The following is a 15,422-nucleotide window of genomic DNA, read 5'->3' as shown; positions in this document are numbered from 1 at the left end:
TGGGGAAAGAGGGTGTGACTGGGGTGGGGCTAGGGAGGGAAGTCAGGGATCTCATAGGGTTACCGCCCCTTCTTCATCAACACCTGAGCAAATCCTGCGGGAGGTGGGGGCGAGGAGGGGAGGCACGACTAGAAGTGCACACACGTGTGCACACTCCCTGCACGGCAGCGCCCAGCTCCCTGGAAGCTCCCTGCAGGTTGTCACCCGGGGAAAGGGGGGTTGGGGGCAGGGTCGTGCCAGCTGGAAGATCGGCTGAGATCTGCTCCTTTTCCCTAGCAGTAGGACGGGGGTGTGGAGAAGCTCTAGGGCTGCAGGTTAGCTTCAGCCCTCATCCACAGCTCAGGGGAAAGATTTCTCCCTCCTTCGCTGTTTACAGAGTACCCCACCTCAGTTACTTGGACTGGGTTCCTAGACAACAACTTCACTCTTCAAAGCCCACTAAAGTCAGTTGAAAGGCACTCACTGACTTCCATGAATGTTGTCTCTAGCCTGCAGCTTCTCACTTACAAACCTTTTATCGCTAAAATGGGGGGCTTTTTCAGCTAGTCACCCACAAAGGAGAAAAGATCACATTTCACACAGTCCAACCATTTTCAAAAAAAGGGTTATATTTTTTGACCTATGTGATTAAAAGTTGAGTCGAGAACCTTAAGGTTACATTTAGTTTAAAATACACACAAGGTAAGACAATTGCATTTCCCAGACATGGTTTTGTGTTGAAAACAACTCAAGCAAGAAAATCACGTTTCTTAACTACTGGAGAGTGGATGGAGTTTGTCCATGATCCGTTTTAGAAAAGTTGTGAGAAATAGATCGGATAGAGGAAAGTTACTTGCAATGTTGCCAACCCAAAGTGTTCAAAAATCGTAGGTCAGGCCGTAAAACATTATGAGACTGGCATAGAAATCAAGAGATTTGACAAAGTAAACCGGGGGGGTTCTTTGTCATGAGGTTTTTAAGCCTTTAGGGTGCACATGAGTCATGTTTTCAAGCTTTTCTCTGCAACAGTGAGGGCTAGAAACTTTCTTTTTTAAACAATGGAATCTGAGATTCTCACCCAAAATCACCTCACTCCAGCAGGTCGGGCTTTAAGAAAAACACCATATACAACAAGACCTTTGATAAAATTGCAAGAGTTGGCAACACTGTATCATACATACAAACACTTGATTCCTTCACCACTCAGCCCAACAGCATTCAGTCAAGAGAATTTCTTCATCTGAGCATTTGAAGAAAAAAGAAAAACAATATTTCACTGTCAGTGACTTTGTACAGGCCTGCTATTGCTGATATGGGACCTGTGATTGAGTAAAAACTTCCCACTGTCACATCTGCACTGCACAGCTCTGCTCAGTCTGGCACTAAGGGCCTGATCCAACTTCCAATGAAGCCTAGCAGAGACTTTCCACTGACACCAGTGGGATGTTTTGGAATGATTGTGCTATTACAGCAGCAGCATTATGCTTTCACTGCAGGATCACATAAGAGTAATTAATAGGGCTGAGAAGGACATTCCCTTCTCCCCAACCCTTATTTATACATTAATCTCTGATCATTAGCAAAAGTGCCATGAGAAATTATTACAGCCCTTCACTGTCTGACAAGGGTACGATACTATATATATACACACACACACACACAAAAGCCCATCTGGTATTTACTCTAATATTACAGATGTGATGAAAAAGTTGCTATGCAGCTTGTTTATAAATCATGATATGTTACCCAGCCAGTTTATCACAATCTAAACAAGGTTTATGACAAAAGTTTTGATCTTGCAGCTACTTTAGGAATTAAAAGCATTATGACTGACCCACGGTTGCAAACCCTTTCCAGCTTTTTGCATGCTGGAGAAAAGTGTAACCCATTTCCCTATCTGATCTCTTCTGGTAACAATCTGCTATTAGCTTGTGCCTTTTATATATATTCAGTAACTAGCAACGTTAGCCACGGCATTAAGCGCTTGAAATGTCTTCACAAAATTGTGGGCAGCATTAGGGAGTTTCTGCCTTTTCCTTGTCCCGAGGTATTCTGCCCATGGTGTAGAATTCTTCGTTTGGACGCAGATCGGTAAAGTGAGCTATACGATTAGACATGGCAAAAAAGGAGGCAATTGTGCCTATGTCCCAAGCATCTTCCCGGTCAAAACCCTGAGCCTCCAGCTTTTGGAAGTGCTCTTCAGTTATGTTATCAGCGTGACTGACTGCAAGAGCAAACTCCAGCATTGCCTGCTCCCGTTCACTTAGATCAGCCAGTTTCCAATTCACAACAACCTGCAAGAAAGAAAGAAAGAAAGAAAAAAAAGCTACAGAGAAACGTATTCAGAGCCTATAAAACAATGCAGCCGGGTCAAAAACTTAAGAACCTTTCATTCATCAAGGCTATTGTCAGGCTGTCTGGAGTGGCTCACAACTGTGAGTGCCAATCTCAGGTCAGACTGTCAGAAAGCAGGGCAGATACCCCAAATTGATGGTATATTCTATAATTAGATTTCACCAAGCCAGTAACAAATGTGCACTCCTGGATCACTGTACCAGTCTCACTATGGAGTCACAGTCAGCTCTCCAGTCTATCTTGCCATCCAGACAAACTGGACTTTGTGATAACAGGTTATGTAAATCAAAAACCACGTCACATTAGGTTACTCCCAATCCCAAAGGGTCAGTCACTTACCCCAGATCAATTTGGTACTCTGGATCTCACACCAAAGACAACACTAACAGCCAATTCTCTAGTAAACTAACTAAAGATTTATTAGCTAAGAAAAGAAATCAGTTAGTGAGAGGTTAAAGCAGGTAAAGTATGTTAACAGGTGAGTCAAAGTTTGTAATTCAAAATGATAGCAGAGATGTAGTAGTCTGCTAGTTTCCCCAAAGTCTTTCAGGGTTACCCAGAATAACTCTGGGGATCTCCGTCTCCTTGTCCAGAAATTCCACGCTATTAGAATTCAAACTGTCCAGAGACAGGATTATTCTTTTGAATCAGTATTTATAGTTCATGCTCACAAAAGACAATCTAATTAATGTCTTCACCCACAAGGCCAGTGAATTTCCATTGTTGAACACAATGGCCCTTGCTTTGAAGTTAGCACTCTCCTTCATTTACATTTCCAAGGCTCCAATCACATTTGGTGGGTAATTTAATTACAGGTATATACACAATGTAAAAGGTAATGGAACAGCAAACAATCCTTCATTAGTTTTCATGAAGTTTACACATCAAGTACATTCTCCTCTTAACATTAACACACACTTTTGATCTAGGGTTAAGAAGTTACAGGGATATGCATAATATAATGTGACAAAAATCAACAGGTTATAGATAAGTGAAGACAATACCATTAACATTTCCTCTAAACCAAACTAATACAAGTGAATTGGCCTGTGTTGCGGGAGAGGTACACCCTGTCAGCCCTTAGGGCAGTATGGCTTCACAGCCCAAGTCACTAAGGCAGACCAGAGTCTAAGTAGCCACCCTTCTTCCCAGGGCGGTATGGCCCAATGGCCAGAGTCTATGTAATGGTCTTCGGCAGCCCAATTCACCTCCCTGTTCGTTGGCAGTGTCCATGGCAGGTCAGATGGGATAGGGGGACCCGAGCCCAACCTTCTCTACCATGTCCTGATCCTAGGGAACCAATACCTTGCTGCTCAGTCTAAATTACCTGTCTCTACCATCCCATTCCCTGGGTTGCATTCTACCCCTTCTTCCAATGCAGGGGATCCCATGGCAGTCGCTGCCTTGCCTCTGTCAGCCTCAGTGGTTGGCTGGAGTTTGGCAGAGGCACCAACCTGGCTGGCATCAGCATCTGGTGGATCCAACAGTCTCCCAGCGGAAGCCTGCGGCACGTATCTGCTCTCGTCAGCAGTGCAGTCCACCCAGACTGAGCTGCTCCCTCTTGTACTGTGGTTCCAGTCGGCGTGTGCTCAGCTGGGGCGAGGGGGCGTGGCTTCCTCAGCCTATAGCATGGGGTTAATCCCCTCCAGCCCAGTGCAGGGTAGGTACACCCCGTCACAGTCGGATGGCACTACAATATCTTTTGACAAGCCTTTAATTTCTATTAGCATCTGAGTGAATTAGCCTGCAGTCCTGTCCCGAACTGGCACCTGGGTAGACAGCGTCACAGCTATGTTTTGTTTCATGGAAGAACTGAGAGAGGTTCACTAGAAAATTTTTCCTCCTAGGAGAGAGACAAGTACTGAAAAGCCATGCAATGGCAGCAAAGGAGAAATGTAGGCCAGTATTTTCCCAGATTGGGAACCCCAATTCTGGGTCCCCCAACTTGAGAGAGCAGGGGCAGCTGACTGTCAACAGTGCAGTGTCCACTCCAGCTGAAGTCAATGGAAGCTGTAGGTTGCTCAGCACATCAGAAAAATCTGGCCTGGCCTGGATCAGGCCGGCCCCCCAGCCAGTATCAGATTTTGGGGTAGTGCAATGTGGCTTTGCCCCCTGCCCCTCCATTCTAGCACCAACTGGAGTTCTGACAGAATGGAGAATTCTCCCCTGGTAGCTGGGCTGGTCCATTTCTGTGTGACCTGCTCCTGGCTGTTGTGGTGGAGAAGTATCTCTTTTTCTTTCACATTCAGTGCCTCCCCCTGCATATGGCAGGCCCTAGAAGCACTGGGACTGTAGCAGTACTGCTGAGCACATGGGAAGAAGGGAAAAGCCACACAGAGGCTATGCAGTGGAGGCCAGACACAGCCAGCACCCTGCAGATCACTGCTTTGAAGCAGGTCTCTCCAGAGCAGAGGTGGGAGCAAGTTAGTGATGTTATTGGCCATTTCCTACACAAATCGTCTGATGGAAACCCCCACACAGGGTGGGAAGAGGAAGAAGATTTAATTTCCTCTGAACCCTACCAGAGATGCCATGCACATAGCCTGTTTACCGGGGCTATGCAGAGCTCATCAGGATTTGGTCCTCACAAAGCAATTTTCAGACCTTCCTGCCACTAAAAATATGAGTGCAAATAAAGTGGTGCACTGTCAATTTGAGGAGTGCTTCAATGCTCCTCAGATGTCAAGGATGGATCAAACAGCCCCCACTAAAGCTTTCTACTAAATTCTGCATTAGCTTGTTGTGCTCGCTGTTAACAGAGGACAACCCAGTCGTGGGCAGAGAAACAAATGGACTAGCTTGGAGAAAGAGAGCTATTGTATTAGGCCCCAATCCTGCAAACTGCTTCACGCAGGCCCAGTGGGGTCCATCTGCATGGAACAGATTGTCGGATTGGAACCTTCGGCAGTCAGGAAAAGAAGAGACTTTATTTTGATTATATTTTTTCTCCATCTCAAGACAGCCTACAAAGCAGGCACAGAGTATGCCCTTTTGTTCTGATATTTTCATTACTTAGTTTAAAAACAACCAACCAATCCCACTAACCTGATCCGCCAAAGCTGGCTTTTTAGAATATATCCGATGTAACGCACCGTGTGCAATTACACAGTAGGGACATCTGTTAACAATGCTTGTAGCCACAACAATAAGTTCTTTGTCCGCCTTGCTGAGTCTTCCTATGGGGGAAAAATAAATAATCTAAGGGAGATTTCTTATTGAAGCTTTTCATTTTATTACAAAAGAATACACATGGATCAATGGTACTGGGAAATAACAGATGCTGTCGAGTCAGTGGTTGGCATGTACTGAAGCATGCAAGAAAGTATACAGAGAGACATCTTGACTACAGGGGTACTGGAACAATTTGTATAGCGGAGAGGGCTGAGAGCCATTGACCCAAACTGTAAACCCTGTTTATGATGGAAACCCCTTCAAGCCAGGGGGTGCTGCCACATCCCCAACATCCCTAGTTTCAGCACCTACGTTTGACCAGTACAGTTATGCCAGTAATTTAATAGCTAGAGGGTTGAATCCTGCAGTCCTCACTCAGGCAAAATTCTTATTCAAGTTTTGATGGGGTAAGAACTGCACATTTGATCCATAGATAATTAGGGCCCTAACTTTCAAACAAAAGTCATTGTACTCATGTAAGTAGTTAGTGGAACTGCTAATTAGTCCTATCGACTTCTCACCTAAGTAAAAATACTCATGTGCCTAAATGTTTGCAGTATACAGATCCTTAATCAGTACTTTTCTGTGCCTATTTCAGAGTCAAATGATTAATAAGTTTGCAACTAGTTACTTGATTCTTGAACCCTTAATTTTCAATTTGAATGTTGTTCTTATAGGCAAATGCAATGTTACAGGACCTATTAGCCAAGGGGCTAGGGGGAGGTTCGCTTTTCTGCAGGAGACAAAATAGAAATAATGAAGTTCTCCTGAAGTTGATGGGCTTGAGATCATGTTTTATAACCATCAGGCTGGGCATGTCACCTAGACCAAGCTTCCAGAGAGTTTGAATTTCCCAAAAATTGTTGGTGTTTGAATACCCTGGGCAGACTGAAGCCCATCAAAGCAGTGGTTCCTGCTTCGAGCAGGGGGTTGGACTAGATGACCTCCTGAGGTCCCTTCCAACCCTGATAGTCTATGATATTCTATGATCATTCTCCAAAGAAGTCCTAGGAATGTGACTTGAGCTGTGATAGAGTTAAATATAAATCTAGGGATTTACATATGCAATGCCAAACAGAGTCAGGTTCTCAAGACAAGTCATCGATTTTTGCAGCATTTCATTTTTTTAAATTAATTTTCTAGCCCTTATGGTTGGGAAGACAGCCTTCCCCATGAAAACCTATACAATGCTGTGTACCTGAGTCCACTTCTGCTGCTGCTACTAGCTTTCCAAGCCTGAGCCGGATGAAATAAAACTCTGGTCAGTTTCATTTTCACTGCTGCTTCCAGAATTCTGTAGGCAGCTGTGACACTGATGAAAATCATGTCAATTTCACATTGCAGGCTGCTGGCTACTGTCCCAAGCAGCAGAGGTAGGTGTGAGGCTACAGGTTTAGTTTCTTTTAAAGCAGGCAGGCCTAGGTAAGGCTCTAGGTAGAAGCTCTACAGTGAAACAGAGAAAGAGAGAACCTTAAGATCAGTGTTCGAAGAAGGAAACACTTTTTGTGATTTTTTTTTTTTTTTTTTTTACAGTAGACACTGGAGCTGCTGACAGGAGACTTGGAGGGTAGAGAAGAAAGAAAAATAAAGATCCTTCTAGAATTGAGAGGAGGGGGGCAGGGCTCAAGCTTACTAGGCAGCTACTAGCCAGCCACTTTTGCAAAATATGAATCCACAAGCAAAGACCAGGGAGAACACCATGGTAGGAGATGCAGCGCCCTCTGAAAGGTGTGGTCACACACCAGGGCATTGCTCTTGTACCTTAGTGACATCTCCACCTCTGAAGACACAACTCTTCTGCGTCTGCCTCTTGCTAACAGGGGTTGGATCGTTTTTTCAAGCCAATAGAGGTTGGGTCAAATTTTCAAGGGGTCTTAAGAGATTCTGACTTTATGGAAATGTCCTCCAAGGTAACATAAATGAGAGGACTTCTCCCCTATTGAAAATGTGACACATACAGAAATGTTCCTAATACAATGTTTTCTAAAGATTTCTGTGTGATTTGAGCAGTTCTTTATGCACACTGCACTTGGTCAAAACACCCCTTCAGTACTGAAAGAGCCGACGGGCACCTCTATTTTCATTAGAGAAACACTCAAAGCGTATCCTGCACCCTTACTGCTTCCAGAGCCTGTTGCAAAAAGGTATCACATTATTACTGCTCCCACCGGATATGGATAACTTTGCTGGCTTAGAAATCCACAAAGCAGAACACCGAGCAACTGTGCAGTCCGTCTTGGCCTGACAGCTGGTCCTGAACCCAGGACTGTCAGTACTAAGAGCATGAGCCTCAAATATTATTTCAGCTGGAAGCAGCAGCAGACTCAAACCTCTTATGTGGACCAGCCAGACCTCACTGAGTGTGGATTACCACTGCATGCTGGATCTGGTAGTCTCTGCTGGCTGTAACCCTCTAGGTGAAGATGAGGCTGGCTGCAGGACATACAGAACTCAGAGCCAAGCACCACATTTTAGCAACTTTTGACCTACAAAGCTAAAGGCAGTTTCAAGGCTGCTGCATAGTTTACCTCCCTCTTTGTTCATGATGGCATTGTAATATGCGAAGAATGCTCTGAATTCCGCAGGCCGATGAGACATCACACTGAACACATTGGGCAAAAATCCACTCTGTTCAAAGGTTAAAGAGAAGAGAAGTCAATGGCTGTAACCTTACTACAGAGAGCACACGCTACAAAAGCTCAAAGTGGAAAATACATACGATGGGGCTGATCGGCCCTATGCTGGTAGTGATGGGGTTAATGAGGCAGGTATGCTCCACACCGGGGACTGGCTGGATCGGGGGACAGCCTGTGGACCCAGCTGATCCTGCCCATTACGCCTACAGCCAATGTCAATCAGGGAGTGGGGTGATAAAAGGAGGCGGCCTTGGCCAGCTCAGGGCTGGCCAGGGACGAAAGCAGAGTTCTACATCTCTTTCAGAGAGGGATGCTGGGTTCCAGCCCAAGCTTGAGGCAACCTCCTACCTGTGGAGGTGACAATGGGGCCCAGGGAGACTGTGAAAAGAAATGGGCAAAGCAAACCCTGAGCAGAAGGGCAGGTTCCTGCTGAGATCCCTTGCATGACCCTGAGTTTTGAGTTCACAGTTGGCCTTTGTTTTCTTGGACTCTAATACCTTGGAAAGGGTTGGACTCCAGTGTGCCCGGGCATGCTACACTGGATTGGAGCAAGGGTGTCAGCTGACTGTCAGAGACCCACAGGTGGGTGGGCTGTGCTTTGATGGGCCACAAGGGGGGACTGCTTAGACAGCCCAGTTACAATACACTTTGGCCTATGCCATGTTTTACTGATATAATGACTTCAGCTGGGGCTTCAGGCACTACTGTAATACAAATAACTAACAGCTGGTCAGGTGCAGAGAGGCACAGTTATTGCTTCTGATTCCTCCTGGCAGTCAGACCGTGGGTCTTGTTAGCTCCAAAACAGGGGAATAAAAAGGTACAGCACACGCCAGAAGGAACTAGGGGGAGGGATATTGCAGGGGAAGACTCTACAAACCACCAGCCTCAATAGAAAGTTGTGATGCCTGTAAAAGAGGAACAAGCCTGGCAGACTCCACAAGGGGCCACTGCAATATAACAGGATCAGAGAGCAGAGACTTTAGCCCAACAGGAAAAAGGTAAGAACTGATGGACCAAAGCTCCCAGGAAAGCCAAGCCAAGATCTTCCTTGGTGAGGGTGTTCAGGATGGAGAGAGCAGAGAAGGGGGCTCAGGGCTAGGAGGCAGCGCAGAGAGGAACAGGGCAGGGAAGCAGGAAATAGTGCCCGGAGGGGGAGTGGGACAGAAAGGAGCAGACAGGCGTTAGGGGGAAGAGAAAAAGGAGACAAGGGGCCTGATTCTCCATGGCCTTGCACCTTGTGGCGTTGCTTAGAATAAGTACACCCATTTGGATGCTTTGGGGAAAGGAGAAAAACAAGCAGGAGAAAAATTTTGCCGGCCTTTTCAGTGCATCATCAGTATTGAAAAGAAAGTTTTGGGTCAGGTTTAACTTCATCCCCTTTTTCCCTAGTAAAACAAACAGGGAAGGTGGGGAAATGGTGCTTGCTGCCCTTCTGAGCGAGAAGCCACGTGGAACCAACAGTCACCTCCTGGAACAAACAAGGCGAATAATAATCATGCTGAGCCACCCAAGTATTTCTAACAAAGGGCCTGACCCTGCAGGCTGTTCCATGTGGATGGACTGCACAGAACTCCAAGGGTGCTGGGGCCATCCCTAATGCTGATCCAGAAACTGACTCTTGGTATTGGCCAAACTCAGAGGCTGGGTTGTGTCCTCTGGGAAGAGCTTTTCTCAGCAGACTCTTCTTACCTTCATCTCTACTTCTTCCATGAGCTCCACTATATCATACGGCAGGTCCTTCTTGTTGGGTATCGGATAGCGCCCAGTCGGCCTCATGGTGCTCCCTGCCTGTGTACTGTATGCATGGCTTACGGCTGCCGTTTGCGCCCTTCCCCACAGGCTCCCTGACACAAGGAGAGGCCGAGGCTAGAGAGAGAGAGAGTGGGAAAGGCTTGTTTAGCCAGATGGATGGTTATTGGCTCCCTTCTCTGCTTAGCTGCTCTGATACTGCCTCAGAATTCATGTAAACCACACCCACTGCTAGATCTCACTTCACCATGACAACCTACACAACTGACCATTGCGAGACAGCATGGTCTAGTGTGCAGGGCACTGGGACAAATGACCTGGCTTCTATTCCTGGCTCTGCCACTGACCTGCAGCATGCTCTTCGGGGGCCTCACTTTGTGCCTCAGTTTCCCCTTCCACCCTAACTCGACCGTAAGCAGCTCAGGGCAAGGACTGTCTCTCAGGATGTGTTTGTAGAGCTCCTAGCACAATGGAGCCCTGATCTCAGCTGGGACCTCTAGGCACTATTGCACTAATGCGGCAATGACCACACTGGTGTATTATCTTCACCCTCTCCACTTCTACATGGTATCCTCTTAAAGTCACAAAGCTGTTTCTCAGAACTAACGCAACACAAGCCCATCACTGCAGTACCCTACAAATTAATTAACCAAAATGAATGGTATCAACAAAGAACTAAATTTGCCACTGGCATAAATGCACCAACCTCTGGTGAATGGCTCTGTGGCCTAGGGTTCGCACCTGAGCTTTGGATGCCGGTGGTCCTGAGTTCAAATACTGGTTATGCCCTGTCCCTGAGATGTGTATCAACATCAGCAAAAATCAATAGAACCGTGCCCACTTGTGATATAGTTAGTGTATGGGCATTTAACTGACACTATGGGGAAAACAGCATTATTTCTAGAGGCTTGCTTTATAAATGTGTGTGCAATGAATTGTCCAGAAACACCTCCCTCAGTAAAGAATGACACTAGGGACTCCTAGTTTTTTTTTAACAAAATCCATCCCAATTCTAAGTACTGTAAAGCGGCACCACCGTCCAAAGTACAATCAATTGTTGAAACCTGAGCAATTCCTACCCCATTGGCATGGGTTTAGTTAACTGGATCACATCCCTTACTTCAGAACTCTCCTGTCATTGGGTTAGCACAACGCTGCAGCTATGCTTTTGGGGAGCAGCGCCTAATATGCTTTGCTGTTATGTAGCACGCTTCATCTGTACATCTCAAAGTGTTTTACACAGGAAGGTCAGTATCATTATCCCCATTCTACAGATGGGGAAACTGAAGCACGGGGTTGAAGGAAACTTGGCTAAGGTCAGATAGTAAGTCAGCAGCAGAGCTAGGAATAGAATTTAGGTCCCCCGACTCTTACCACCGAACATCACGTACCCTGTTCCTGCTTTCTCCCAGAAAGGTATAATAATCCACACATACCCTGCAGCCTAGAACTTCACATATTACCATCCCAGAACCCAGATCACCTGTGCAATCTTGTGGAAATGCACTGGCTGTCACTTACTGCCACTTTTAAATGGCAATTATACTGCTTAGATCGTAAGCACCAGGGATCTCTTTGTTCGCTGTTTGTACAGCACCTAGCACAATGCAGTCCTGGTCTCTGAGTGAGACACAGACACTGCAGTACAAATTATTGTTATTAATCAGGGAAAGAAGTCTGACCGCATTGCTTGAAATGGTAAAACAGCTATCTCCAGCAGTCAGATCCTGATGTGCCTTTGAAACCATGCTCTAAAGTGATTTAAAAAGATCCTGCAGTATATGTAAATGGCAAAATATCTAAGAGGAACTATTCTAACAATATCTGCAGTAGTATCATTGTTAGACAAATACTGTAGTCAACCAAACATGAGTATTATCACAAAGTCCAATTGCACATATATTAAAAAAACGGAATAAGCACATTGGAGGCAATAAAAAATAATAAGATGTATGGGTCTAACTGCTCATTCTAAAGGGGAAATTCAAAAATCCGAAGAGATGAAAATCTAAGAAACATCATTGATTTGTCCTAAGTGAAAGGAAGTAAGTTAGTAAAATAAATGTGCCCTTTATTCACCAGCTTTTTCTATTCTTCTGGTGTGGGAAAAAGCAAACAAGGAAGAGAGAGAATTGCTATCCGAACAAGTTGTGTAATTCCCTAAAGGTTTGGTTTTTTTAAATCACTTAAATAAATCTGTAACTGAACTTGCCTTCAAACAGTTCATCTTATGGAATAAAGCCAAACTAAACAATGTGCAGTTATTGGGCCCAGTCTTGTAAACTCTGACACCAGTGACAGGGGTACTACATCAATGTTAACAGTGGAGGTGCTGAAGGCAGAAACCGTGTACTTCGTTGCTATTACTACTTCAAGCCAGGAGTGCAGTAGTACCCCATACCCCTCGTTCCAGCACCTATGACCAGTGATTTTACTCTCTGACTTCAGGGGGACTAACTTCATGAGTCAGTTACATGCATAAGCGTGTGCAGGAGTGGAGCCATTGCAGCCAGTTAGAAAAGACATGTTACCTTAAGAGAGACTTTTACTATTGAAAACATTTAGAAGTCCAAGAGGAGAAAAATGGACCAACTCACTGATAGTTGTACAGCAGTCACCTGTTGCTAAAACCAACCAATCGCTATATTCAGGAACTCTAGGAGAGCCTTTTCCAAAGCACTCAAGTTCAATGTCTAGTTTCTACTTCAAAATAAAAACCTCAAGCTGCCAGTTGAAATCCAGAGCCTTTTTTCCTCTCTTGATCTAGAGTTTTAATTCCATTTGGCAGTATTGAAATAAAAAGAGTATGGAATGAGGAACGAAACCAAATTAGCTGAAGAGCTGTATGATTCTCCTGCACTTGACTGCAGGGTGCAGGTAAAGAATTTTTCTGTAGAGATGAGACTCAAGAGCATAGCCACAAGGGGAACCGGGAATCCAAATCTAAGAATTTCAGATCTTGCCACAGACTTTGCCAAGTACTTTAGGTCCCCAGGCCTGTAGGTAGATCACTTCCCTAAACAATATTCATTCAAAGGACATCAGGGTTCGCCCTCCATAAATACCCTGAATGGCCAGATTCATCCCACACTGATATAAAATGCCCCAATGTCTCCTGCAGACCTCTCAACCTCCAGATTGCTTTTTTAACTGCAGTTGTCAGTACCAGCTAAACAGAACCACTATGAGATGGGTAATTTTGAGCCATTCTTAAGGAAAAGTTTCTGTTACATGCCAACTGGGGAGGACGTACTTAATAAGAAGGTGTCTTTACATTTGGTACCAAAGATTACACGGATTTTTTTGTATACAAATACCTTTGTTTTTCTTTTCATGGAGAAAATGTACATTTAGTACTGTGTTGCTGTGCTGCTGAAGGAAAAATGTTTCTGGATATTGTTGTTTACTGGAATATATGTTGTCAACTTTGTTTGAATGAAGAGCCTCAAACAAATTCCCTAAGCTGACTTTGCCTCAAGTGATTTGTTCTTTAGAAATAGCCAAATTGATTTCATTCCATGCACTTAAACAGATGAGTGTGATTTTTATTTCCATTGGAGCAAAACTGATATTTTCAATTTTTTAATTACTGCAATAAAAACATTATGGCATAGTCAATGGGAGGTTTTAATTCTTTGGAATCGGTTTGTTTTCTTTTAACCAAGATGACAAAGAATTAATGTAGCAAAATTTTGCAACCCGTACACTGTAATATCCCTGCCATATTGGAATGGGTAAAAAACTGAATGGAAAATAAAGTATAAATTGAACAAAGTCCTTTTTAAATCGAAATTTCTCATAGTGTTGGACAATATACCTGTCTTGTGTTAGTCCAACATGCCCATATCGGTCTCAGGCAGTGTCTGCCAGCCAGCAGTTGTGGGCCCCGTGCTCCCATCCCGCAGGAGCAGAAAGAGGCTTGTGGGGGGAGAGGGGGAAGCGGCACAGTAGCTAACATGGGATTTCAAGTAGGGGAGGGACAGGTGGGCGAAGGAGGGATCAGGCCTGGCACAAAGTTGATGGGCTCTTTCTGCTTCCCGCCTTCCCACTGCCCTCTGGTGAACACTATCAGCTGCTCCCACCTTCCTCACCCCTCCGCTGCTGAAATCCCTGGAGGGGAGGGGGTAGGGTGACCAGATGTCCTGATTTTATAGGGACAGTCCCGATGTTTGGGTCTTTTTCTTATATAGGCTCCTATTACCCCCCACCCCTGTCCCAATTTTTCACATTTGCTGTCTGGTCACCCTAGGAGGGGGTTACTGGACAAGTGGGGAGCTGTATTCGAGGGGCACCATGGCATGGGGGTGGTATTAATTGTTGGAGGGTAGGCAGCATTAACTGAATTTGGGGACACCACACATAGGCCTCAAATGCGGCACTCTGTCATGCTCTAATCGACACACTTAGAATGGCTATCACGTATACTCCCTGGCTTCAGCAGTTTTTCCTACCGACTGAATCAAATCCACTGGTGCTGTGGCATGGAGTCCACCACCCATGCAATTAGCCTGGCACTGATGGCAAGAGACCTTTCCTGCCCGCTGTGCCTTGGCCCGGTGGGAAGATGCGTGCTCCAGTTAGCCTGAGGGCTAGGCCAGCAGGAGGCTGAACTCCTGGTACAGCCATCCGTGCTGGCCAGGTCAAAGGATGGGGACCAGCCAAGCAACAGCCCACTGCTCCGCCAGGGCAATAGCCCGGCCCTGCCTGGCAAAGGAGTGAAGTTACAGAAACACAGCAAAGCAGCCATTCCAGCAAACAGTGGGACAGACAGGGCTAGGGCTTGCTTGTACCCAAAACGATGTCTGACTCTGGCAGCGGGGGAAAGATTCCCATTCCCAGACGCAGATTGCAAGAGCGGTTTATTTGAGTCACACAGTGAAGAAGATATCCTTAAAAACAGCTGGATACGGCACAACTCTGAGCAGTGCGCTGTGCCCGAAGGCACAGGTGCCCCACAGCTAGACAGCTGTGGCTCCCACTGGCACCTGAGAAGTATGCTCTCAGGGAACTGCGGATTGCTAACCAAAAGCCCAGAGCACACCCTGCAAAGTCTGAGGCCCTGACAGAATCGTAGGACTGGAAGGTGACCTCGACAGGGCATCTAGTCCTGTCCCCTGCACTCATGGGCAGAGGGGATCTGGCAGCAGGAGGGGATTGGATCTGGCAGCAGGAGGGGGGTGGATCTGGCCCGTCTATGGAGCCCGTTCAATGCCCAGCCGGGGGCGGGAGGAGCCCCAGGAGCGACCGGGGCTGTCACCGCCAGGGCTGGGCAGACGCAGGATGGGGAACTGGGCAGCCAGAGGCAAACGCCTCTCCCCTGTCCCCGGCCGCTCCCGTGGGGAGACCCGGCTCCATCCCCCCCCGACCGGTGTTGTGCCAGCTGCTAAAGGCTGGATGCAGAGGGCAGTCCCGAGTAGCATGGGGAAACACGTTTGTTGCAAAACACCACCTGTGGTGATACGGAGCTGGATTTCAAGCAATAGCAACCCCCACCCCCCATGACTGTGTTTTCTGCCCAAGCTGCAGGGC

The 15,422-nt window shown here is 46.1% G+C and overlaps 1 protein-coding gene across 1 annotated transcript in view; it reads right to left on the bottom strand.

Annotated features, from left to right (window-relative positions):
* Positions 1-587: 587 nt before the first annotated feature.
* LOC112111153 overlaps positions 588-15,422 on the bottom strand; it is a 15,001-nt gene continuing 166 nt past the window's right edge. The window contains exons 2-5 of the mRNA XM_024206456.3: positions 9,834-10,010; positions 8,034-8,133; positions 5,380-5,510; positions 588-2,273 (exon numbers count right to left, since the gene is read on the bottom strand). Of these exons, the coding sequence (XP_024062224.1) occupies positions 1,995-2,273; positions 5,380-5,510; positions 8,034-8,133; positions 9,834-10,010 (687 nt within the window). The 3' untranslated portion in view covers positions 588-1,994. The remainder of the gene's footprint in view (positions 2,274-5,379; positions 5,511-8,033; positions 8,134-9,833; positions 10,011-15,422) is intronic.

The sequence above is a fragment of the Terrapene carolina genome, unplaced genomic scaffold (genome assembly GCF_002925995.2).
Source record: "Terrapene carolina triunguis isolate 2854851 unplaced genomic scaffold, T_m_triunguis-2.0 Scaffold35022, whole genome shotgun sequence".
NCBI lineage: Eukaryota > Metazoa > Chordata > Testudines > Emydidae > Terrapene > Terrapene triunguis.
Note: the sequence above shows the minus strand (reverse complement) of the source record. Positions and strands in the feature narration are given on the sequence as shown.